This window comes from Chiloscyllium plagiosum, unplaced genomic scaffold (genome assembly GCF_037043375.1).
Source record: "Chiloscyllium plagiosum isolate Xiang-an unplaced genomic scaffold, Cpla_swu_hap1 HiC_scaffold_7, whole genome shotgun sequence".
In the NCBI taxonomy this organism is placed as follows: domain Eukaryota; kingdom Metazoa; phylum Chordata; class Chondrichthyes; order Orectolobiformes; family Hemiscylliidae; genus Chiloscyllium; species Chiloscyllium plagiosum.
The window spans coordinates 37267863-37295759 of NW_028270145.1; the positions used below are offsets into that span (position 1 = coordinate 37267863).

The 27897-nt window shown below is 42.2% G+C and overlaps 1 protein-coding gene across 3 annotated transcripts in view; it reads left to right on the top strand.

The window, feature by feature from the left end:
• Window positions 1-27897, top strand: part of LOC122551455 (protein FAM117B) — a 236934-nt gene that overhangs the window by 187124 nt on the left and 21913 nt on the right. For all 3 annotated transcript variants that reach the window (XM_087988934.1, XM_043693382.2, XM_043693380.2), the window contains one exon: window positions 17215-17437. In XM_087988934.1, the coding sequence (XP_087845060.1) occupies window positions 17215-17437 (223 nt within the window). The remainder of the gene's footprint in view (window positions 1-17214; window positions 17438-27897) is intronic.

Sequence of the window (27897 nt, forward strand, 5' to 3'; positions counted from 1 at the left end):
GGGCTGTGAAAGGCACATTCATTTTGCTTAGCCATTGAGTCATGTACAGCACGGAAACAGATCTTTCAGTTCAATTCACCCATGCCAACCATCTTCAATTAAATTATCTTAAATTAATCTCGTCCCATTTGCCAGCACTTGGCACATATCCCTTGAAATCGTTCCCATTCATATACCCATCCAGATGCCTTTTAAATATTGTAATTGTACCAGCCTCCACCACTTACACTGGCAGCTCAATCCTTGCAAGCACCACCCTTTGCGTGAAAAATTTGCTCCTTAGGTCCCTTTTAAGTCTTTCCCCCCTCACCCTAAACCTATGCCCTCTAGTTCTGGACTCTCCCACCCAAGAGAAAAGACCTTGTCTATTCACCCTATCCATGCCTCTCATGATTTTATAAATCTCTATAAAGTCGCCCCTCAGCCTCCCCTTCTAGCTGAAGTCCTCCAACCCTAGCAAGTGTGGAAGCTTTCTTCTTTTCGGTGCAGAAATGTACTGATGTCCAGCTGTTGGTAAATATACGCCTCCAAACTCTCAGTGATAGCTGAAAGTATGGGCCAGGAATCTTTGCTGTGATAAGACTTCCTTGTCCAAGTATGTTCTACATTGGCTTGCACAGGGCCATGAATACAATATGGAGGTGGGGGCCAAGAGTAGAGGATCTTTAGATCCTGGCCGTAAACTACTACTTCCAGAAATGGTGGTATTCCTGTGTATCTGTTGCCCTTGTTCTTCTCTGGACTCAAGGTTGTTGGTTTGAAAATTGTTGTCGCAAGAGCCTTGGTGAATTTCAATTGTGCATCTTGTAGATGATACACACTACTGCTGTTGAGCATGTGGGGGGAGCAAGTGGATGTAACCTCAAGCAGGCTGCTTTGCTTTGGGTTGTTTTGGGCTTCATTATTGTTGTTGGAATCACACATCCAGGAAAATGAGAAATATTCTCTCTCACTCCTGACTTTGTGCCTTGGAGATGGTAGACAAGCTAAGGTTTGCTTTCCCAAAATGCAGCACCTCGCATTTATCTGAATTAAACTCCATCTGCCACCTCTCAGCCCGTTGGCCCATCTGGTCCAGATCCTGTTGTAATCTGAGGTAACCCTCTTTGCTGTCCACTACACCTCCAATTTTGGTGTCATCTGCAAACTTATTAACTGTACCTCTTATGTTCGCATCCAAATCATTTATGTAAATGACAAAAAGTAGAGGACCCAGCACCGATCCTTGTGGCACTCCACTGGTCACAGGCCTCCAGTCTGAAAAACAACCCTCCACCACCCTCTGTCTTCTACCTTTGAGCCAGTTCTGTATCCAAATGGCTAGTTCTCCCTGTATTCCATGAGATCTAACCTTGCTAATCAGTCTCCCGTGGGGAACCTTGTTGAACGCCTTACTGAAGTCCATATAGATCACATCTATTGCTCTGCCCTCATCAATCTTCTTTGTTACTTCTTCAAAAAACTCAATCAAGTTTGTGAGACATCTTTTCCCAGGCACAAAGCCATGTTGACTATCTCAAATCAGTCCTTGCCTTTCCAAATACATGTACATCCTGTCCCTCAGGATTCCCTCCAACAACTTGCCCACCACCGAGGTCAGGCTCACTGGTCTATAGTTCCCTGGCTTGTCTTTACCACCCTTCTTAAACAGTGGCACCACGTTTGCCAACCTCCAGTCTTCCGGCACCTCACCTGTTACTATCATTGAGACAAATATCTCAGCAAGAGGCCCAGCAATCACTTTTCTAGCTTCCCACAGAGTTCGAGGGTACACCTGATCCGGTCCTGGGGATTTATCCACTTTTAACCGTTTCAAGACATCCAGCAATTCCTCCTCTGTATTCTGGACATTTTGCAAGATGTCACCATCTATTTCCCTACAGTCTATATCTTCCATTTCCTTTTCCACAGTAAATACTGATGCAAAATATTCATTTAGTATCTCCCCTGTTTTCTGTGGCTCCACACAAAGGCCGCCTTGCTGATCTTTGAGGGGTCCTATTCTCTCCCTAGTTACCCTTTTGTCCTTAATATATTTGTAAAAACCCTTTTGGATTCTCCTTAATTCTGTTTACCAAAGCTATCTCATGTCTCCATTTTGCCCTCCTGATTTCCCTTTTAAGTAAAATCCTACTTTCGTGAGACTCTTCTAAGGATTCACTCGATCTATCCTGTCTATACCTGACATATGCTTCCTTCTTTTTCTTAACCAAACCCTTCTCTAGTTGGTACATCCACATACTGAATCAGAAAATTGTCTTGTACACACTTAAGAAATTCCTCTCCATCTAAACCTTTAACACTATGGCAGTCCCAGTTGATGTTTGAAAAGTTAAAATCCCCTACCATAACTACTCTATTATTCTTACAGATAGCTGAGATCTTCTTACATGTTTGTTTCTCAATTTCCCTCTGACTGTTGGGGGTCTATAATACAATCCCAATAAGGTGATCAGCCCTTTCTTATTTCTCAGTTCCACCCAAATAACTTCCCTGGATGTATTTCCAGGAATATCCTCCCTCAGCACAGCTGTAATGCTATCCCTTATCAAAAATGCCACTCTCCCTCCTCTCTTGCCTCCCTTTCTATCCTTCCTGTAGCATTTGTATCCTGGAACATTAAGCTGCCAGTCCTGCCCATCCCTGAGCCATGTTTCTGTAATTGCTATGATATCCCAGTCCCATGTTCCTAACCATGCCCTGAGTTCATCTGCCTTCCCTGTTAGGCCCCTTGCATTGAAATAAATGCAGTTTAATTTATTAGTCCTACCTTGTCCCTGCCTGCCTTGACTGTTTGACCCACGTCTGTTCTCAGCTGTACCCGTCTCAGATCGATCTCTTTCCTCACTATCTCCCTAGGTCCCACCCCCCACTTTACTAGTTTAAATCCTCCATCCCAAGCAGTTCTAGCAAATTTCCCTGCCAGTATGTTAGTCCCCTTCCAATTTAGGTGCAATCCGTCCTTCTTGTACAGGTCACTTCTACCCCAAAAGAGATTCCAATGATCCAAAAATGTGAATCCTTCTCCCATACACCAGCTCCTCAGCCATGCATTCATCTACTCTATCCTCCTATTCCTGCTCTCACTAGCTCGTAGCACTGGGAGTAATTCAGATATTACTACCCTTGAGGACCTTTTTAAATTTCTGCCTAACTCTCTGTAATCTCCCTTCAGAGTCTCAACCTTTTCCCTTCCAATGTCATTGGTTCCAATGTGGACAATGACTTCCTGCTGGCCACTCTTCCCCGTGAGAACATTCTGCACCCTGTCTGAGACATCCTTGATCCTGGCGCCAGGGAAACAACACACCATTCTGCTTTTTCTCTGCTGGCCACAGAAACGTCTGTCTGTACCTCTGACTACAGAGTTCCCTAACACAATTGATCTCTTGGAAGCCGACATACCCCTCGTTGCATTAGAACCAGTCTCAATACCAGAAACTTGGCTGTTTATGCTACGTTCCCCTGAGAATCCATCACCCCTAGCTGCCTACCTCTCTTACCTTTCCTGGAGTTAACCCATCTATGTCACTGTATCTGAGACTTTTCCCCTCTTCCTATAACTGCCATCCATCACATAACTGTTGCTGTTGCAAATTCCTCATCGCTTCTATCTGTCTCTTTAACTGATCCACTCGATCTGATAAGATTCGCATCCAACAGCATTTATGGCAGATATAATCCGCAGTAACCCTTAAACTCTCTTTAAACTCCCACATCTGACAAGAAGTACATATCACTGCAAAGGCCATTTTTGCTCCTTCACAATCTACAGACCCAGAAAATAACACCATCTTATTCTCTACAAACACTGCCCCATGTTAAATTAATAGCTATGGCTTATATTTTAAGTTTAATCAAGAGACTTATCTCCAAAAACTTATAATCAAGAAAGAATCCACTGTACCCACTACTGCAGCCTTTCTCTTGGACATACTTAAAACACCAATTAACTTATCTGATTCTGTGCTGTGAACTTCGCCCAACAGTTCCTCCAAGACTAGTTGTGAATTTCACTGTTTGTTAATTTTCCCAGATGCACTCCGCTGTCCAGCGATACACAAATTCAAACAGCAAAGGCGGTAACTGTGCAGGTTCTCTCTCACTCTCACTCTCACTCTCACTCTCACTCTCACTCTCACTCTCACTCTCACTCTCACTCTCACTCTCACTCTCACTCTCACTCTCACTCTCACTCTCACTCTCACTCTCACTCTCCTGTGCTGTCCTCACCATGTGCTTCCTTTGTCTGCTCTTCTCCCTTTTAAACTGCTGTTGTTTTGACTTTTTTTTTCCAAAGTTCCAAAACAATGCAACAGCATATAAAACAGTAATTGCTGCTCCTGGAATTCAAGAAAATCACCTCCAACACCTAAAGTACCTCAAAAAAAGGAGCAGCTCTTAAGCCAGAAATTTTTCCCGTCCTCCATCAAGGATTACCCAGGTTAATTTGGAAGCACTAGTTTTCAGATCGCTGCTCCTTCATCAGGTAGTTGTGGAGTATAAGATCGTAGGACACAGAATTTAGAGCAGAAGTTTACAGTGTGATGTAACTGAAATTGGCAGTTGGCCAATGTGGCACCTGTTGTTAAAGTTCACTTAAGAATGTAATTTTAACAAAGTTCTGGAATTTACATATGAAAGAACCGAAACCAACATGCCCATTCTAAAGATGAAAGACTTAACAAACAATCCAGGTCTTTTTCAATATATAATTTCAGTTACATCACACTGTAATCTTTTGCTATAAATTCTGTGTCCTACGATCTTATAGTCCACAACCACCTATTGATTAGATTAGATTCCCTACAGTGTGGAAACAGGCCCTTCGGCCTAACAAGTCCACATCGACCCTCCGAAGAGCAACCCACCGCGACCCATTCCCCTACACCTAACACTATGGGTAATTTAGCATGGCCAATTCACCTGACTGAACATCTTTGGACTGTGGGAGGAAACCCATGCAGACACTGGGAGAATGTGCAAACTCTACACAGACAGTTGCCCGAGACAGGATTCGAACCCGGGTCCCTGGTGCTGTGAGGTAGCAGTGTTAACCACTGAGCCACCGTGCCACCTTAAGATGAAGGAGAGCGCTCTGAAAGCTAGTGCTTTCAAATAAATTCGTAACCTGGTGTTGTGTGTTTTGTAACTACCTGTACTTCAGTTTTTCAGCCCAAATGCAGCCTCTCCAAAGTCCTGTAGAACTGCAACATAATTTTCCAACTTCTATACTCAATGCCCTACTGATGAAGGCCTGTGTGCCAGAAGCCTCCTTCACTGCCCTGTCTACCTGTGGCTCCACTTTTAGAGAACCCTCCATTAGAACTCCAAGGTCCTGCTGTTCCACTACATTCCTTAAGGCCCTAAAATCCATCATGAAATTCCTACCTTAATTTGACTTTCCAAAATACAAAACTTCGCATTTATCGATATTAAACTCCATTTGCCATTTCTCAGCCCACTTTCCCAGCTGATCAAGGTATGCTGCAATTTCTGATAACCTTCCTCACTGTCCACGGTACTGCTTATTTTAGTGTCATCTGCAAACTTAATAATGCCTTGTTTCAGCCCTGGATGTTGTCCAGGTATTTGGATTTGTGCTGCTTCACTATGAAAGTCAGGGTTTAATTGGATATGGGCTGCATTTGGAAAGACAGGGTTAGATTAGGAGGAGTCAGCATAGCTTTGTGCATGGGAGATCATGCCTCACAAATTTGTTAGAGTTCGTTGAAGTAACCAGGAAGGTTGACATGGGCATGGTGGTAGGCATAATCTATATGGCTTTCAGTAAGGCCTTTGGTTAGGCCTTACATGATAAGCTGCTCTGGAAGGTTAGATCACATGGAATCCAAGGCGAGTTGCAAATTGGATACACAGTTCACTTGATGTTAGGAAGCAGAGTGTAATAGTGGAAGGACACTTGTCCGATTGGAGGTTGGTGACTTGTAGAGTGTCTCAGGGGACGGTGCTATGTCCATAGCTTTCCGTTACCTATATCAATGATTTGGATGAGAATGTACAAGGCATTATTAAGTTTGCAGATGACACTAAAATAAGCAGTACCGTGGACAGTGAGGAAGGTTATCAGAAATTGCAGCAGGACCTTGATCAGCTGGGAAAGTGGGCCGAGAAATGGCAAATGGAGTTTAATATAGATAAATGCGAAGTTTTGCATTTTGGAAAGTCAAATTAAGGTAGGAATTTCATGATGGATTTTAGGGCCTTAAGGAATGTAGTGGAACAGCGGGACCTTGGAGTTCTAATGGAAGGTTCTCTAAAAGTGGAGCCACAGGTAGACAGGGCAGTGAAGAAGGCTTCTGGCACACAGGCATTCATCAGTAGGGCATTGAGTATAGAAGTTGGAAAATTATGTTGCAGTTCTACAGGACTTTGGAGAGGCTGCATTTGGAGTATTGTATTCAGTTTTGGTCATCTTGCTATAGGAAGGATGTTATTAAACTGGAAAAGAGTTGAGAAGAAATTTACAGGGATGTTGCCAGGACTCAAGAGTCTGAGTTATAGGGAGAGGTTGGACAAGTGGTTGGACAGTCCAAAAATGTGCAGGTTAGGTGAATTGGCCATGCTGAATTGCCTGTAGTGTTAGGTGAAGCGGTAAAGGTAGGGGGGTGGGTTACCTTCGGCGGATTGGTGTGGACTTGTTGGGCCGAAGGGCCTGTTTCCACACTGTAAGTAATCTAATCTAAGCTAGGACTTCTTTCTTTAGAGCATAGGAGACTAAGGAAGGACCTCCTAGAGGTGTATAAGATCATGAGAGGCATGGATAGGGTGAATGCATTCAGTCTTTTTCCCAAGGTTGGGGAAATGAGGACGAGAGGGCAACAGTTTAAGGTGAGAGGGGAGAGAATAAAAGGGAACCTGAGGAACAACGTCTTTACACAATTGGTGGTACGCATATGGAATGAGCTGCCAGTGGAAGTGGTTGAGGCAGGTACATTCCTGAAGAAGGGCTCATGCCCGAAACATCGATTCTCCTGCTCCTTGGATGCTGCCTGACCTGCTGCGCTTTTCCAGGAACACATTTTTCAGCAGGTACATTAACAACATATAAAAGGCATTTGAAGAAATACATGAATAGGAACGGTTTCAAATGATTTGGGCCAAGTGTCGGGAAATGGGGTGAGCATGAATGGACTTTTGGTCAGCATGGACCAGTTTGGGCCAAAGGGTCTGTGTCTGTAGGACTCTATGACTATCTGAGGAATCAGGAATGATACTGAACATTGTGCATTCCTATGCAAATGTCCCCAACTTCTGACCTCATGATGAAGGGAAGGTCATTTATGAAGCAGCTGAACATGGTTGGATCTAGGGCAGTGACTTGAGGAATTCCTATAGAGATTCTTTCTGAAGTTGACCTCAACAGTCACAACCATCTCGCTTTGTGCCAAGAATGGCAAAAACCAGCAGAGAAGATTCCCCCGATACCATTTACTGTAGGTTTGATACAGGCTCCTGATGCCACACATGGTCAGATGTGGTCATGATATCAATAGTCAGTCTTACTTCTGGAATTCAGGTCTTTTCTTCATTTTGAAACTAATGCTGTAATGAAGTGAGTTAAGTGTGCCTGGCATTACTTAAACAAATGTCAATGAACAGGTTATTGCAAAGCAAGTGCTGCTTAGTAGCACTGTTGATGACAACTTCCGTCACTATACTGATGATTAGTTTCGTTAGTTAGTGTAGTTAGGTGAGGGTGGTGCAGGTGATGTACTTTATCTGGATTTCATTGAGGCCTTTGACCAGTTCCCATGTGGGAGACTTATGAAGAAGCACATGGTGTCTCAATTAACTTGGCAAGTTGAATCCAAAATTGGCTTTGTGGCAGGAGACAGGGTGTTGGTAGAAGGTTGTTTCTATCTGGAGGCTGGTATCCAGTGGTGTACCATGGGGACAAGTGCTGGGTCGCTTTATTGTTTATGACATATATAAACAATGTAGATAAGAATACTAGGGATGGGGGCAATTAAATATGTTTACAGATGAAACAAAGTTTGGTCAGATGAGCAAATAAGTGACAGATGAAATTTAATCCTGAAGCATGAGGTGTTGCACTTTGGAAGAAGTAAAAAGACAAGGGAGTACTCCATAAACTTCCTAATGACCTGAACAGAGGGATCTTGGGGTGCTTGCCTGTAAATCCCTAAAGGTGAAAGGGCAGTTTAATAGGGTGTTTATAAGGCTTACCTGAAGGATTAGATAATCCGAATCCTAACCTTAATTCTTGTCTTTATCAATCAAGGCATAGATTGTAAGTACACAGGTATGATGGAGCTTTACAGAACTTAGACAACAGCTGGAGTACTATGTGCAGTTCTGGTCGCAACACTAAAGGAAGGATGTGATTGTTCTGCAGAGGTGATTCACCCGGATGTTTCTTGGGATTGGGCATCTTCTAAGAGCTCATAAACTCTGGTTGTTTTCTTTGGAGCAGAGAAAGTTGACACACCCTGTTATGTTATCTGTAAGGTATGATTCCATGAGTGTGACACTGTCAGGCTGTTGCTTGACTAAACAGCTTCCCAGTTTTGGCACTTGTCCTCAGATATTGGTAAGGAAACTTTGCAAAGTTGAGAGGGCTGTGTTTGTCACGGTCTTTTCAGTTTTATTTGTTATTCCATTTTTGAAGACTTTTTCACATGTTTGATACATTGAGTGACTTGTTAGGCAATTTCAGAGGGGAATTTAGTCATTCACATTGTTGTGGGTCTGGAGTCAATTGTCCGATAAGGATGACAGATTTCTGTCCTGAGCACACTAGTGAACTAGGTGGGTTTTTACCACAATTGTCAAATGATTTCATTTCATAATTGGACCTATAATTCCAGAGTTTTTATTGAATTCAGATTCACAGTGGGATTTGAACCCTCGTCCCTGGCGCATTACCTGGATCTCTGGATTTCTATTCAAGGCAAGAATATCATTTCACCCTTGCCTTCGCATATATTGAGTGGGATGTGAATTCTGATGAATCAGCATTTGTTCAAGTGGGGTAATCTCACTGAATTGTGCATGTGACTATAAAGTGAAGTCAAGATCAGACAATGCTCAAAATACCCAGGGGAGACCTGTTAAATTGTCCCGAAAGTCCCCAAAATGACTGCGAAAATACACTCGTGACCAAAGAGTAAATTGAATGGATGGAAATGGTGAGGACCCATTCCTCCGATCACAGGTTGGTTCTCCCCCTTACTTGAAGCTGATGGACTCATTCATAAGTGTGTCATCAGTATTGTACCCACTGTAATGAACACTCTGACAATTATTAAATTTAAATCTGAGATTGAGATCCAAAATGCGGTGAATTAGATTGTAACTATCTGGTTTCAATGGTCCAGTGGTGTGCTTTATGTTGGCTGTGCAGTAGCTATGATTTCACCAGTCTGTGGAAGGTGTGTTTAAGGTGATAGCTTTTCATGCATGGAAGTTAGTTACATTGAAGAAAGTTTGTGCTAACTTATACCTGTTGTGTTGTATCAATTTAAATATTGTGATGCCTAGGGAATTAAAATTTTAATGAGGTTATTGATTAACCAAATTCTATTTGAGAGTATGTGTCTCATATGAAAAACACAAATAACAAAGTATTGTCACCACGTGAAAGCATCCCCTCAAATGAGTTAGTGAGAATGTTAAAAGTAGCTATTGAGAAAATGTGAGCAGAAAGAACATGGATTTTGACCCTAGATCAGATTCAACTGTGGTTTATTTTCCAGCTAAATAGCTCATTGAAACATGCTGTTAATGAATATTAGTCATTTGGGCATAGCAGACAGAATCTGACCCCAGTGGAACTGTACCCCTCAAATGGAATCAGCATTTTTGAGAGAAAAAAATACTAGTGAAGTTTAGGGAATCAATTACACGGGGTCACAAGTGCAAAGTGAGAGGGGAAAAGTTTTGTGGAGATATACATGAAAAGTTCTTTATGCAAAAGGTGGTGGGTTCCTGGAATGCATTGCCAGCAGAGGTGGTAGGGGCGGGAACAATAGCGTCATTTAAGATACATGAATGGGCAGGGAACAGAGGGATGCAGATCCTTAAAAATTAGACGACAGATTTAGGTAGAGGATATGGATCAGTGCAGGCTTGGAGGACCGAAGGGCCTGTTTCTGTGCTGTTATGTTCTTTGTTCTCTTTGTATGTCCTGAACAAGAATTGAACCTGAAAGAAATTTTTAAGCTTATCATTTTCCTCCAGATCAAAGATGAAGCACGACAGTAACCTACTTGACATGTGCATGCTCCATTCAGAAACCAGTGAAATTCACAGCTGAAACATAGTGTTACAAAGCTACTATTTACAGCTTATGCAATTTTTTTTGTGTAATGTAATTGTAAAGATCGATGTAATTCCATATCAGAAGGAATGCATTGCAAAATTGAGGGTTGACTGTTTTTGCTTGATTGAGGATTCTCTGCAGCAAGTATTCTTTGTGATTACCTAGTTAGAATGGCTGTCAAATGACAAATCTACCATTGAAAGTTGCAATTAACATCATTAGCAGAGCTGTTGTTGACCATCAGGTCCCACCTTAGAATGTCATCCATTCTGTTGTGTGGCAGGACAGCCATGCTAAATCTGAGATCTGGCACCTCAAAACTAATCGCCATGGGACAGCGTGGGCTATTGGCAAAAGAATTGCACCTACTGCAATCTATAAATTTATGGTCTCGGATATTCCTCGATCATTTGTTAGCATCAAACTAGACTGTGAACTCTGGTTCAACAAAGTGTTTAGAAAAGAAAGCAAGGAGCAACTGCAGACCTAGACTGCCCGCCCAGTCAAGCTAGAACATCTGTGCTAAACAACAGCAGCTATAGACAGAATTATATGATCCCAAAGCCAAAGATTATATCAAAGCTTTTGTGGAAGGATCACTTCTCTTAATAAAGGCAAAGCTCAGCTTGTGTAAAAGACCAGGCTTGAGTCGATGTAATGGTTTTCAGTTGGAAATGTTGAGTGGGTGATCTCTTATGTGTAATTACATGGATCTTACACATCAAATCCTTGGTTGCTTTTGACCAGAAACTAAACCGGACCAGCCCTGAATGCTGTCATACTGGAGCAGGTGGATATGCTGTGGAGAGTTGCTCTCTTGACACTTCTAAGCTTATTGCAACTACAAGACACAAAACCGGAAGTGTGGTGGGATAGTCTGTGCTTGTGTGGATAAGGACAGCTGGACATACACTCAGAAAGTGACAGCCTTACAGGGCAAAACAGTCAATTTAGTCAACAACTCAGGCACTGGCTTAATTGTCCTCTTTCTCCACTATCAGTGCAATGTCAGCATGTTATCCATGTGACATAAATGGTTTGATAAGATTCTCAACTGCCTTCTCAAGGGAGGCTATGAATAGACACTGAATGCCTGTCTTAAATAAATAAAAACAGGCATAAAATAAAAAACAAATTCTTGGGTGTCTAGATACAAGATTAGGCCTGCAGAACATGCGTCTTCCAAATGAACCAGGTTATTAATATCCTGTATTGACAATTGTCTGCCGACGTGCAAATAGTATGTTCTATGACATAGAAGAGGCAAAGATACAAGCTCAGCCTGAACTGTATACTGAAGCCTGCAGTGTTAGTGCCTTATCAGATGTTATTAACTTCTCCATCTCAGTGAGGAATGAAGACAAAGAGATTTCTATGGTTTTTCAGTTTAATCATAGTTTCACTCTTTATTTTGTTCCAGTTTAGAACATTAGTATGATCTTGAGCCAGCAGCTTTACTTGTGTTTCTGTTCTTCGGGTGTTCCTGTTATTTGAATCTCAATGTTATTTTCTGTTGGCAAGGAGGAGAGAATGTGGCCCAGAATGAGACTTGTGTAAATCATTTTGGTGATTGGGTGTGGTCAGTGGTGCATACCCTTGACTATCTGAGATTGTTTTTTAAAAATTAATAACGGAGATGATTTTTTTTCTCCTGTTATTCCATGCCCTATGGCATAACAAATATGACAATATTTATACATAGAAATTAGTTTGCTTCTGAAGGGAAGACCTTATTGATTCAGGAAATGGCAGGGAAGAATTTGTGAAATACAGTGCCTTATGTTAGCCAATTCTTTTGGGATGAGTGAGTCCCAAAACACTTGATTTGTAGTTAGTTACACAGGAAGCCCATCAAACATATTGCACAAAGGATTTCAGAGGTAACAATTATTTGAACAACCAATTGATCTATAACAATGGAATTTTCAGTGGTGCTTGTCATATCAGCTATACATTTTTAATTATTTCTGCATTTCTAATTACAGTATCTTGTAATTTCATAGAAACTCTATAATGTGGAAACAGGCCATTTGGCCCAACGAGGCCACACCGACCCTCTGAAGATCATCCCATCCAGACCTATCCCCCGACCTTATCCCTGTTACCCTGCTTATGCCCCTAATCTACACATCTCTTGGCACTATGCATAATTTAGCATGGCCAATCCACCTAGCTTGCACATGTTTGGACTTGTTAAACGTTCCTAGAAGATATTGAAATATTATCAGTTGTATTACTGAACTGACTTTGTGTAGAATTTATATGAATTCCAGTCCCACTGTGAATGTATTAAAGAAGAAAATGGTTATCGTCTTTATTTTTTATTTTTAGAAAGCATGCAAATGATAAGTTTGCTGCTAAAGTGGTCCCTGGCATGTAATTGAACAATAGAGTTGCCTAGAGACTGCAGGCCACTTAACCCATCACAATTACGCCACCACTTCTAGTCCACACTTGCATTCCTCAAGGCATAAATTCAGTAAAATATTTTGTGATTATAGCAGTGCATTTTGTTGGAAATGCATGCTTAATTATTTAGTGTTGATTGAACAATAGGCCAAAATTCAGGCAATCAACTCGGTTTATTTACTTTTTTTAATTGGCACTTCCATAAATATTTTAAAACATTTTGTGAGAAGCTTTTAGATACTCCCAAGCAAAAGGGAAATATTTTGCATCCTGCTCACTCGCCATTACTGGCATGGAGAGGATCCTGGAAATATATTCTCAGCAGAGAAATATGTAGGGATATTTCCTTAGAAACCAGGCTTCTTTGAAACAATGATCTGGCCAGCAGACTTCTTTTAAACACTCTGGATATTTTTACTGTGGGATTAATTGGTTGACACCTTTTGTGTACATCCACAAAATTGTTGCTTGGAAAACATTATTTCTCCTTTTTTTTCCTATTTCCCTCCATCCTGAAGGTGCTGAGTTTTGCAAGATAAATTGTTAAATAGAAATAGCTGACTCACCACAGACGTAGTGAGAGTCATTTAGCTACATGCATTGATTTTATTCAAGCTCTTTGCACATGTAAATGTGTTTCAGGTCTTTATTAACATAACATCTAACAGAGTTCAAAGTGAAATTTCATTGAAATGTAACTAATTGAAGCTTACAGAACACAGAGGCCTAGATAGAGTGAATATGAAGAAGGAGATGCTCCCACTGGTAGGAGAGACTAGGACCTGAGGGCACGGCCTGAAATTGAAAGGATGACACTGAAAACTGAGACGAGGAGGAATTTCTTCAGCTAGAAAGTGATGAATCTGTGGAACTTGTTGCTGTAGAAGGCTGTGGAGGCCAAGTCATTGAGTGAATTAAAGACTGGTTCTCGATTAGTAAGAATATCAAAGGAAGATTGGGGTTGAGAAGCATATCAGCCTTGGTCAAATGGCAAAGCACACTCGATGGACTGAGTGGCCTAATCTTGCCCCTATATCTCAAGATTTTAAGGAATTCCATTCACTTTTTTTTGTACTGAAGTTTAGTAGTCTCTCATGAATTGATCCAACACAACACATTTTAATGTAGTCTCTTTGATATTGTCCATTAATTGTAAACCTATTTCTGCGAACATTGATTCATAGAAACACGTTAATCCCTTCCACGCCTGTCATCCTGAATGTCGTCAGGTGCAGCTTTGCTAAGGTGCATCCTTTTGGAGTGCTTGTTTTTGGTTTGGGTTTGCTTTCTTCTGAAAGTCATGGAATATTGGAAATAACAGGAGTAGCCCATTTTGTCTATGGACCCTGCTCTGTAGTCCAAACAGATGATAGCCGATTATATCCCTAGGGAACTTTTCCCAATGCTCTCCCCTATGTCTTTTCATGTCATTAGAATTCAGAAATCTGTTGACCTCTGTCTTGAACGTAATCAGTGACTGATCTTCAACAGCCATCTGGGATAGAGAATTCCAAAGATTCACCATCCTCTGTGAAGAAATTCCTCATTTTCTCAGTCGTAAATGGTCTGTCTGTTATTCTAAGAATGTGTCCTGTGGCTAGCACAGAAAATGGGAGTGGCAGGTTGGTCATTCAGCCTTTGAGCTTATGGCCTTATTCAATTTTATCATGGCTGATTATTCAACTCAGTACCCTGTTCCCACTTTCTCCCAATACTGTTTGGTACCTTTAACCCTAAGAACTATATGTAACTCTTTTTCTTGAAAACATGTTTTGTCCGCAACCACTTTCTATGACAGAGAATTCCACAGGCTCACCACTCTGGCTGAAGACATTTCTCTTCATCTCAGTCTTAAATGGTATGCACCATATCCTTATTACCCCTGGTTCTGTACTCCCCAATCACTGGAAATATCCTTCCTGAATTTATCCTATCTAGTCCTGTTAGAATTTTACAGGTTTCTAAGATACTCTCTCATTAAAAAACTAGTGTGAATATGGTCCAAAGTGATTCAGTCTCTCTTCATACTTCAGTCACAGCAGTTTATGACCCTCAATCTCACATGCTATAATTCCCTACATATTTCATTGCTGGTAATGTACTTACAGGAGCAGGACATGGTTCTTTTCAGGCAGAAATTACTTTGAGTTGAAGCCAGCTGAATGTGTGTGTGTGCAAGCAGGTGACAATCTTTCTGGTTCATTTCTTAGAGCAATGCCGTGATCAATGTGCCGAGTTTAAATTTAAACAAAACTTGGCAATTTACTGCCATTCATCATCTAGCTAGTGAATTCTCCATGGTAACATCTATAACTTGAGTTCTGTACTAACAGTTACTAATTATATTGTTTTCTCACTAAAGGAGATCAAAGCAGTACATTGTACACCAGGTGAGGACTGACCAAGACGCTGAAAAGCTGCATTAAAGCTTTCCCAGTATTATATTCCATTCCCCCTTGCAATGAACAATATTCCATTTTGTCTTTGTAATCATTTGCTGAACTTGCAGATGAATGTATTATGAGTCCTGTACATCCACATTCCTCTACCAGCAAGCTTTCTGTATTGAAATAATATTTTGTTTTTGTATTGTTCATGCCATTCCTTGCCTGTCCAATTTCCCCCCCGCTATACTCTGCATACAAAACTGTTGTCCATTCATTTAACCTATCCATATCCCTTTACAAACTTTCTACTTTGTCTTGACAGCTTACTTTCTCAGTTACCTTGGTGTGATTGCAAATTTAACAACCATAAATTCAGTCTAGTCATCCATCCAAGTTATTGACAAAGATTTTTAAATAGTTCTTGCCTTAGCAGTAATCCCACACACAATATTCCAAGGCACTTCTCATTAAGTATAATCAGTCAAAAAGATTGTTACAAACCCTTGTATATGTTTATCCAACTCTGGCTTCTTTCGCATCTACATACCACACTCATCTATGCCACCATTTGTTGCATCCCTTCAAAGCTCTAGGCCTGATGCTTAGAAACACTCCAGAATCCCTCTGCTGTCGATCTTCCTTAAGACTGGTATTTTTGACTCAAATTTTAATTGTCGTAGTATCCAAAGGTGTTTGGATTCATTGTTCATTTCTGTCTGATGAAGATTTGAGGTATTTTTCTAACTTCAAGGCTTTATCTAATACGTTTTCCATGCTAGGATTGAACCAACTTAAAATCTGGGCAGACTATACAGCTCCTCAGGCCTGGTCTGCCAGTAAAAAAGATTATGGCTGACATGATGTGGTCTTAACTCCATTTTCCGGCTTGTTCCCTCATAATGGGCAGCATGGTGGCTCAGTGGTTAGCACTGCTGCCTCACAGCATCAGGGACTTGGGTTCGATTCCCACTTTGGGCGACTGTCTGTGTGAAGTTTGCACATTCTCCTCATGTCTGCGTGGGTTTCCTCCGGGTGCTCCGGTTTCCTCCCACAATCCAAAAGATGTGCATGTCGGATGAATTGGCCATGCTAAATTGCCACGTCAGGGGTAAATATTGGGTAGGGGAATGGGTCTGGGTGGGTTTTCTTCGGAGGGTCATTGTGGACTTATTGGGCTGAAGGGCCTGTTCCCGCACTGTAGGGAATCTAATCTAAATCTAATCTAATGCTTGCAAGTCAAAAGTTCTTGGTCTATGTGATTCTGCTAGCAGTGATCTTTGTGGCTGAGTTAATGGTAATTTGTATTCATTCATCAGATATGGGCATTACTGGCTAGGTCAGCAAATGTTATTCATTCCTAATTGCTCAAAGGACAGTTAAAAATCATAGATTCACCCACATTGCTGTGGTTCTGGAGCTATATGTAGACCAGACCAACAGTTTCCTACATTAAAAGATGGCAGATTGCCTTCCTATGGACATGAGTGAACTAGATGGATTTTTCCGACAATGCTTTTGTGATCATCCTACCATCTGCCATGGTGGGATTTGAACCTGGGATCCCAGAATGTTACTTGGGTCTCTGGATTACAGTTTAGCTATAACACCACAAGGCTATTACCTCACCTCAAAATACTTGCCCGATATGTTAATTTTAAAAAAATATCTAATTTATGACCTAAGAAACTCATAATTTTTTTTTGTGATTCAGCTGCTTACCTTTTATCAACTCCTGTTTTAATTTTCGTACCCAGAGGCCAAGAGATTTGCATATTTGGTTGTTCAACTGCTTTTTACTCAAGTACATGCCTGAGTGAACCAATTCTGCAATATTTAATTCCTAAGTTAATCCTTCCTTGTTTGTGTATTTGAACCCAGTTTCTATTCCTTTGTTCACTTCTCATCCATCCAGATCCTGAACTGACTTGAACAAAGCTGTTGAGTAAGAACTTGCACTTTGCAATCTCAGACCAACTCATAGCAGCCGGTGACATTCCGAAATGTAGCCACTGTTGTAATGTAGGAATTTCAAACTGGAAAATAGAATGTTGGAGCTATTATTGTGTAATTAAAGTAATTGGTGTTAACTCTTGCACTTTGATTTTGTGTTAGCCACAAGATACTCCAGATGGTCATCGTGCTCCCTTTCCAGTACAGCAGCGAAGCAGTAGCACCCGCAGTATTGACACTCAGACCCCATCAGGAATGGACCGGAGCAGTACCAGCAGCAGCCGATCGCAGTCCGTTTCACCAACATTCCTCACCATAGCCAACGAAGGCAGTGGAGAGAGCCCATGCTATACTGAGGACCTGCTTACGGATAGCCGAGAGAAAGGTATTGTGAGAACACAGTTAGGCTGTTAATTCTCCTAATCAGCATTTTTTTTAATGTTTAAAAGTGCTGGATTATATTAGACTTGCATCAACAACTTACATTTTTTTTTCTCATTCTATCTTGAAAGCAGTCTGTTTGTATTGGTCTTCATTAGGATTTATTATGGCAGATCTCCAACAAGACTTATGCTGTAGAAGTAGACATGTTACTACCCAAACTGTTCCCTACAGCTACAATGCTGTCATCATCTGGCAATGTTACAAATTGGTCAAACAGGACCTTTCTGCAAAAAGCAGAACAAACCCAGCCCGACTTATTACTATACAATTAGTCTTCCCTTGATCGTCAGCAAAGAGAATAGTTCCAGAGATGTGGAACATGGCTTATGAGGATAAATTAGAGGAGTTATGTCTGTTTTGTTTGGAGAAGAGGCTAGGAGGAGATTGGATAGAAGTTTTGAAACTCACGGGGTGGGGGGTAGCAGGGCAGGATTTGAATAGAGTAGATGAAGAGAAACTGTTCTTGCTCATAAAGAATCATGGATTAGAGGGCACAGATTTAATTTGCTAAAGAAGCAAATACAAGATGAGAAACAACTTTTTCACAGTGGACTGGATCAAGGATGCACTGCCTGGAAGTATGGTGGAGGCTGATTCAATTGAGGCATTTGACAAGGTATTGGCTGATTACTTTGAATGAAAATAAATTGAAGGCTTATGGGGTGATACAGGCGAATGACACTAAGTCACAGTGCTCATTTGGAGAGCTGGTGCAGACACGATGAGCTGAATGACCACTTCCTTAATTGTAACAATTCTATTTGAAGGGGTCATTGACAGTGCGATCAAGCTGCACTCACTCTGCAATAACCCATTCACTGAACACCAAATCTGGGTTATGCCAGGGCATGTAGCTCCTGAGTTCATTGCAGCCTTGTTTGCTGCAAGGTCTAAAGAGTGTATTCAAGTAGGCAGTCTACCTTACCTAAAAGGGCACACTAGAAAAGCAGTGACATAAATAACCCAGTTTACCTTACAGAGGTCTCCTTAGCAACATCTGGAGCCTTATGCCAAAATTAGAACAGCTGTCTCACATTCTAGTCAAGAAACAACCTGACGTAATCTCACACACAAAATCATGCCTTATTGACAATGTGCAGACACTACCATCCCCATATTTTGTCCAGCAGGACAGGGCCACCAGAGAGGCACAGTGTTGTACAGTTAGGAGAGTGTTTTTCTGGGAGTCCTCAACATTAACTCTAGAATTCGCAAAGCAGCATATTGTGTTCAACCATTATCCATAACCTCATGGCCCAGCTTTGTCCCAACGACCACTTCAAATAAATCAGAGGATTGATCCCAGTTCACTGAAGTGTGCAGGAAGCTAGGCACAGCACCAGACATCTCTAAAAATGAGTTGTAAACCTGCTAAAGTTACAACAAAGGACTACTTGCATATTAAATAGCAAAAGCAGCATGCAACAGACAGAGCTATACAATTAGATGACTGACGGATCTAATTTCAGTCCTGCCATGTCAAGAGAGTGTCATTGAAGGAAGAGTCTTCAGAAATATCATCATCCTTGGCTTGGTAAATCTCGAGGTGTAGCGTTGTTAATCAAGGAAGGTATTTGTGCAGTAGTTAGATTTGACCTTGGTTCAAGAGATCAGAATGTTGGATTATTGGGGAAATGAGTCACTGGAGGGAATGGTGTATAGTCACCATAATGTGAGAAAAAGTATACAAATATTCTATGCTTGTTAAAAGGGACAGCAATAATCATGGGTGATTTAATTTCAGAGATCTTAAAAAATCAGATTTGTAGTAGTCTGAATAAGGAGTTCATAGAACACTTTTGAGAATTTCTTACAGTACCATTTGGAAATCACCAGAGAAGAGGTTATATTTGCCTTGGAATTGTGTCATGTGATAGGATGAATTAATGACTTCAGAGCTATGCTACTTTTAGATCGCAGTGACTACAGTGTGATTGAACTTTATGTCCAATTTGAAAGGGAGAGGACTGATTCTAAAACTAGTGTCTTAAACCTAAATAAGGGTAACTGTGTGGACATGGACTGAGCTAACTGAAGTGAATGGTGTAACAGATTAGAGGATAGATCAACAGACACTATGGAGACATTTCAGGCGATGTTTCAAAGTAAGTATATTCTTACTGTAACAGAGATCTTCAAAAGGGTGAATCATCATCCATGATTAACTGAAGAAGTTAGTGGAAACATTGAAGTTGAGGAAAAAAGCATGTAGCTGGTCAAAGATCAGTGGCAGGTCAGATAATTGGTCAGAATATGAAGAACGTCAGAATGCCTAAAAGATTCGTCGCGAGGAAGAAATTTAAGAGAACGGAAGCTAGCTACGAATGTGAAAACGGACAGCAAGAGTTTTGCGGATATTTTAGAAAGAAAAAGAGTAACTGAGTGTTGGTCCTCTATTGAGTGAGAATTAGGAAGTTATCAGAATACAAAAACAGTGGATGAATGAAGAAACATTTAGCTTCAGTCTTCACTGTGGAGGACACAAAAATATTCCAGTAATAGCTGTAAATCAGGAGGTAGAAGGGAGTGTGAAATTGTGCTAAGTTCCTATCACAAAGAATGATATTAAGCCAGATGGTGGAGCTGTGAACAAGTCTCTGGGTCCAGATGGACTTCATGCTAGGGTCTTAAAAGAATTGGCAAGTGAGTTAATAGATGTAAAATAATCTGAAGATCTGTGGATGCTAGAAATCTGAAACAAAAAGCTGAAATTGCTGGAGAAACTCAATACACCTGGCAGCATTTGTTGTGAGAAAGGAGAGTTCATATTTCATGTCAAGTGCCCCTTCTTCAGAACCCTAGTGTATCCAATGAGTAGGAGTTCTTTAAAGGCTTAACAAGTGCTGTGGATATAATGGTCGTCTTTAGAAGTCTATGCTTGGGCTTCCTTGTACTTAGATGAGGAAGAGTCCCTACAGTGTGCAAACAGGCCATTTGGCCCAACAAGTCCACACCAACCCCCTGAAGAGCAACTCATCCAGACCCATTCCCCAACCCTATTACTCTACATTTGCCTCTGACTAATGCACCGAACCTACACATCCCCGAACGCTATGGGCAATTTAGGATGACCAAATCACCTAACCTGCACATGTTTGGATTGTGGGGGAAAACTGGATCACCCGGAAGGAACCCCCACGCAGACACAGAGAATGTGCAAACTCCACAACGACAGTCGCCCGAGGCTGGAATCGAACCAAATCCCTGGCACTGTGAGGCAGCAGTACTATCCACTAAGCCAACGTGCGTCCCCCGAAGTGTTAGGCTGCTGAGATATTGCTTGTTTGCATTCTGGGAGTGGCTTCTACAGTCAGTGCAGATGTGAAGGGCATTGTGGAAGAACCTGACGTTAAGGAACAGTCAGCCGCAAACAGTATTTTTCTATAGTGTTTCCATCCCTCCTTCCTTCTCTCACCCAAAAAATTGAGAGGCAAGGTTCAGAGGAGAGGAAACAGAATGAAGGTCAGCAGTGAGAATTCCAGCAGGTTGTGAGCCTAAGCCGCTTCTAGAAACTGTTGTTGGTGAGTAACAGGTAAAAGTTTGAGAAATTATCAGAGCAGAGAGGACTAGCAGCTTCAATTTAGTATTAAAAGTATTTGACATTGTAAGGGTTAATTGAATTAAAGGGGCGAGGCTGGATGGGTTACACCTGGGCAGGACTTGCGGGTGGTATTTGGGGAGGGTTTAAACTAGTGTGGCAAGGAGATGGGAGCAGAGAAGGAGGGCAGTAGGTGCAGAAATTGAAGAAGAGATAGAAACCAAGGTGAACGTGACTAAGAACAAGATCAGGCAAGAGAACACTGTTGATAAGAGTTGGGGGGGGGGGGGGTGGCGAGGTCTGAAATGCATGGGTTTCGATGTGAGAAGGTAAATGAACTTAAAGCTTTGATTAGTTCTTGGAACTATGATATTATTGCAGTTATGGAGACTTTACTGCAAGAGGGATGGGACTGGCAGCTGAATGTCCCAGGATTTCAACATTTCAGGTGTGATAGAGGGGGATATAAAAGGGGTGGGGGAGTTGCATACTGGGTAAAGGAATATAGAACATAGAACAACATAGAACAATACAGCACAGAAGAGGCCCTTCGGCCCACGATGTTGTGCCGAACTTCTAACCTAGATTAAGTACCCATCCATGTACCTATCCAAATGCCGCTTAAAGGTCGCCAATGATTCCGACTCTACCACTCCCATGGGCAGCGCATTCCATGCCCCCACCACTCTCTGGGTAAAGAACCCACCCCTGACATCTCCCCTATACCTTCCACCCTTCACCTTAAATTTATGTCCCCTTGTAACACTCTGTTGTACCCGGGGAAAAAGTTTCTGACTGTCTACTCTATCTATTCCTCTGATCATCTTATAAACCTCTATCAAGTCACCCCTCATCCTTCGCCGTTCCAACGAGAAAAGGCCGAGAACTCTCAACCTATCCTCGTACGACTTCCTCTCCATTCCAGGCAACATCCTGGTAAATCTTCTCTGCACCCTCTCCAAAGCTTCCACATCTTTCCTAAAGTGAGGCGACCAGAACTGCACACAGTACTCCAACTGTGGCCTAACCAAAGTCCTGTACAGCTGCAACATCACTTCACGACTCTTGAATATCTCACAGCTGTACTTAGGGAGGATACATCAGAGGACTCATGCAGCGAGACAGAGCTCAAGAATAGGAATGGTGAAATCACAATGCTAGAGGTATACTATAGGCCTCTCAACAGCCAGCAGGAGGTAGAGGAGAGAGTATGTAGACCGATTTTGAAAAGATGTAAAAACAGCAAGATTGTTGCAGTGGGTGATTTTAACTCCCCCTATATTGACTGAAACTCACTTCATGCCAGGGGCTCGGTGGGGCAGAATTTATAAGGGCCATTCAAGAAGGTTTCTTGACACAGTATATAAGTAATCCAAGCAGGGGGAAATGGTTATACTGGACCTGGTTTTGGGAAATAAGCCGGGCCAGGTGAGTGAAGTTTCAGTGGGGGAGCATTTCGGGAGTAATGACTATAATACCATGAGTTTTAAGATACTCATGGATAGGGATAACAGCAGGTAAAAGTTAAAACTGGGGTAAGGTGAACTATAACAATATCAAGCAGGAACTGGAGAATATTGATTGGAGATGGCTGTTGAGAGTAAATCCACATTGAACATGTGGGAGTATTTCAAATGGCAGTTGATAAAAAATTTAGGAGCAGCACATTCCTGCAAAAATGAAGGATAGGTATGGCAAGTTACATGAACCATGGATGATCAGGGATGTTATGACCTTGGTCAAAAAGAATAAGGAAGCCTATGTAAGGTGTAAGAATTTGGGAACTAACGAAACCATTGAAGTATATAAGGAAAGTAGAAAAAAAACCTAAGCATGAAGGACTAAAAGGGGTCATGAAAAGTCGTTAGCAAGGAGGATTAAGGAAAATCCCAAAACTTTTTATACATTACAAGGATGTTGCCAGGGTTGGAAAATTTGAGCTATAGGGCGAGGTTGAATACGCTGGGGCTGTTTTCCCTGGAGCGTCGGAGGCTGAGGATGATCTTATAGAGGTTTATAAAATCATGAGGGGCATGGATAGGATAATCAGACAAAAGTATTTTCCCTGGGGGGGGGGGGAGGAGTCCATCTCTAGTTTAGTGTCAGAGGGGAAAGATATAAAAGAGACCTAAGGGGCAACCTTTTCACGGAGAGGGTGGTACGCGCATGGAATGAGCTGCCAAAGGAAGTGGTGGAGGCTAGTACAATTGCAACATTTAAAAGGCATCTGGATGTGTACATGAATAGGAAGAGTTTGGAGGGATATGGACCTAGTGCTGGCAAGTGGGACTTGATTAGGTTGGGATATCTGGTTTGTATGGACGAGTTGGACTGAAGGATCTATTCCCGTGCTGTACATCTCTGACTCTGATATATAGAAAGCAAGAAGGCAGTCAGAGAAAGGATTGGCCCACTCAAGGGCAAAGGAGGGAATCTATCTGTGGAGCCAGAAGAGGTGGGTGAGGTCCTAAATTAATCCTTTGTGTCAGTATACACCAAAGAGAAGGAATTGCTGGAAAATGATCTTGGAATGGCGTGTCGGGTTTCTTAGCCAAGTTGCTATTGAAATGGAAGAGATGTACATCTCAAAAGGTATTAAGGTAGATATGTCCCAGGTCCTGATGGGATCTAGCCGTGAATATTGAGGGAGGCAAGAGAACCAATTGCTGGAGCATTGACAGACATCTTTGTATCCTCTTTGTCCACAGGTGCAGTTCCAGAGAGTTAGAGAGTAGCCACTGTTGTCCCATTGATTAAGAAGGGTAGCAGGGATAATTCAGGAAATTACAGGTCTGTGAGCCTCACATTAGTAGGGGAATTATTGGCAAAGATTCTCAGGGATTAGATCTATCGACATATAGAGTCAAATGGACTTATTAGCAATAGACACAATGGTTTTGTGTGGGGGAGGTCATGCCTCACTAACGTAATCGAGTTGTTTGAGGTGGTAACAAAGACGATTGAGGGAAAAGCAATTGATACCTGCATGGACTTCAGTAAAGTCTTTGACAAGGTTTCTCATGGCAGACTAGTACAAAAGCTGAAGTCACATGGTATCAGGAGTAAGCTGGGTGAAAGTGAAGACTCCCATTTATTTCTCCATCCCGGAAGCTCCCTGCCTCATTCCTGATGAAGGGCTTTTGCCCGAAACGTCGATTCTCCTGCTCCTCAGATGCTGCCTGACCTGCTGTGCTTTTCCAGCACCACTCTAATCAGGAGTAAGCTGTCCAGGTGGATACAGAACTGGCTTAGTCATACGAGACCAAGGGTAGCGGTGGAAGGATGCTCTTCAGAAGGGAGAGTTAAGACTAATGTTCCACAAGGATCAGTGTTGGGAGCTCTGCTATTTGTGGTTTACTTAAATGATTTGGAGGAAAACGTAGCTGGTCTAATTACTAAGTTTGCAGATGACACAAAGATTGGCAGAGATGCACATAGTGAGAAGGATTGTGAGAGGGTAGAGCAGGATGTAGATCAGTTGGAGGCATCGGCAGAAAAATAGTTGATGGAGTTTAATCTGGACAAATGTGAGGTGATGCATTTTGGAAGGTCAAATACAGGTGAAAATTATACAGTGAATTGCAGAACCCTTAGGAATATTGCTATGCAGAAGAATCTGGATGTGCGGGTCCACAGATCACTGAAGGCAGCAGTACAGGTAGATAGGTAGTAAAAAAGGCCTATAGCATGCTTGCCTTCATTGGAAGAAGCATTGAGTATAAGGACAGTCAAGTTATAGGCCGGGAAGGGGTGTGGGGAAGCTGGGGTTCAAAAGAAATGTGCGAGCCAAGTCTTTCTGCACAGTGTCATGAGTGCCAGGAACGTGCCTCCGGAGGAAGCAGTGGAAGCAGACACAATAACTGCATTAAAGAAGCACCTGGACAAATACATGAATAGGAAGGGAATAAAGATATATGGATCCTGTAGGTGAAAACAGTTTTAGTATGGAAGGACAAAAGGTGTTATCACAGACTTGGAGAGCTGAAGGGCTTGTTCCTCTACTGTATTGTTCTTTGTTCCTATCACCCTGAACCAGGAGGTGTAGGCTGAAGTCCCACCTGCTGCAGAGCTATGCAATAATGTTTCTGAGCAGGTGGATTAGAAAAATAGTTAAGCAATTTTTTTTTTTAAATTAGTGGACTATTCTTTGGGCACTTGTGGCACAGTGGTAGTGCCCCTACCTCTGAGGTAGGAGACCTGGTTCCAGGTTCCATCATCTCCACAAGTGTGCAATAGCATCTCTGATCAGGTTGATTACAAAATATTATAAATGACTATGCTCGGGACCTTGTGACACAGTGGTGGTATCCCTCCATCTGAGCTAGGAGATCCGTGTTTGAGTCCATTTTCCTCTCTAGGTGTGTCATAACATTCCTGGACAGGTAAATTAAAAATACATGTAAAATACTATGCTTGCAGCTGTTATACAGAAGTGGCTGATCCAAGAGACCTGGATTCAAGTCCCACCTGCATACTGTGGTGTATTACAATAACATCTCTGAACAGACTTACTACTAAAATGTAATAAATGATCCGGCTCCCTCAGGGCCAACTCTCAGGGTAATACCAGGATGTCTGACACTCCTGTTCTTGTCTGTCAGCCAGGCTGTCTGATTGGACAGATCAACAATTCCAATCAGGGAACTCTTTCTCTGAGGTTCATCTGGATGACGTCGTATAATGACTGAGTCCAAGTACATAGACTAGATCTTTTTTTTTTTGTAAATCTTCCTGGAGCATTTTAGCACCAGGTCAGGTTTCTCCAACTGTCTCTGATACAGGCTGCGTGGAACGCACAATTGCTCACCTGTTGCACCTGGACCTCTCAGAGGAAATTCATTCTCCTCTTCAGTTGGCAAAGGTGTCAACTGCCATGCTATCTCTGATTCCGAGGTGTCTTCAACACTTGACCGAGAGGGAGCGTGCAAGGGTTCTGGAACAATCTGAAGACTTGAGCTGGGCACATTTTGTTCCCGCACCATTTGCGAATTTACCGCTTTCATGTGGTCCATATTATTGTTCAGGACTGTTGTGCCTACCTGAACTTTATACATCAGTGGACCTGACCTTGCATTGACCCATACAGGGCAATTCCCATGGTTCCTACACCAGACTTCATCCCCAGAAATAAACTCTCTCCCTCACTTAGCGGAGTCTTGTGTCCATTGGCGTTTCTGGTGCTGTTTCACCCTGTCCCCTCAGGTCCAGGAAGATCAGATTTATCCTGGTGCAGAGGCCTCTTCCCATTAGCAATTCTCCTGGAGTTATCCCTTCAGTTGCAGAGGGGTTGTCCTATAATTAAATAGGAACCGGGACAGTTTGGAATCTAGTGAAGCTGTAGTCTTTAAGCCTCCTTCAGAGTTTGGACTGCTCTTTCTGTCAGACCATTGGATAATGGGTTGCATGGCGCTGCCCTTATAAGTTGAACGCCATTTGAATTTCAGAAATGCTCAAATTCTCTGGTTAGTTATTTGTGACCAACGCTTCCAGGAGTCCATGTATTGCAACTGATGCATGCAGCTTTTCTACCGTCATCTTAGTGTTTAACAAATGAACTCAGTGCACATTCAGCCACTCTGAGTGGGCGTCCACAATGAATATTCAGCCCATGAAAGTACATAGTCAACACGTAACCGAGTCTAGGATTTACCCAGCCATTCCCATGAATATTGCCCTTGTTCGTACTCTGGGCACTGCGCCACCAATGCGGCTATGTTTCCGTCCAATCCTGGCCATCAGACAACTTTTTGCCGACGTCTTCGTTTTGGAAACCCCTCTGTGACCCTGGAGGAGTTGAGCTAATATCTAGCGGCGACCTTTGCTCGTGGCAATCATTGTTACTCCCCATTATCATATGCCATCCTCTAGTGTTATCTGGTGTCTCTCAGTCTAAAAGCTTTTCAGTTCTAGTTGTGATGGACCTTTGGTTTCAGTTTTGCCAGGACCAGATATTTCTGTGTCCAAAATCTGATATTGTCAGCTGTGGTTGGAAGTGTGTTCAGAAAATTTAAAACTATTATGGACGTCTACACTGGTGGTATCACCAGTGGTGTATCTGCCAGTGGGAGGCAGCTCAATGCATCCAAATTTTCTACTTGGTCTCCTGGATGGTATTCCAACTTGTATTATATGCAGTAGATATTAGAATTCAGCCTGAAGCTATGGGTGGCTCTGCTTGTCCTTTTTAAGTAGACCTAGCAGGCACTTATCATCCATTCTAATTGCAAATTTCTGTCCGTAAAGGTATTGGTGGAATGTCCAGACTCCAGGTATGACTGCCAAATCTTCCTTCTCCGTCTGGGTGTATTTATGCTCTGCATTAGCTTAAGTCCTGGATGCATACGCTGTTGGACGTTCCTCCCATTGGCCCACTTATGAGCTAATACTACCCCAACATACAGGGAGGTATCAGGCGCCAATACCAGATCTCACTTGGGATCATAGTGTGCCAACGCCGTAGAGGATGATAGCTCCCTCAAAGCTACGGTTGGGCTACCCAACCATTTCTAAGGCTGACCCTTTTTGAGAATTGGATGCACAGTGCCAGGATGGAGGTGAGGTTATGAAAGAATTTTCCATAATTCACCAGCACAAGGAAAGACCGAAGCTTCAGCACAGACATGGGAGCCAGGGCACCTTTGATTGGTCTCACTTTATCTTCCAACAGGTGAAACCTGGTGATGTTGACTGTAGCCCAAATAGGTCACTTGGGTACCTGGAACATGCAATTTTCTTTTCTAAGGCCTACACTCGCCTGGGAGAAATGTCCAAGGACTATGTCCAAGTCCTGTAAGTGCTCCTTATTGGTCTTGCTCATTATTAGCATGTCATCTAGATAAATAGTGACCTGGGGTAGACATTGT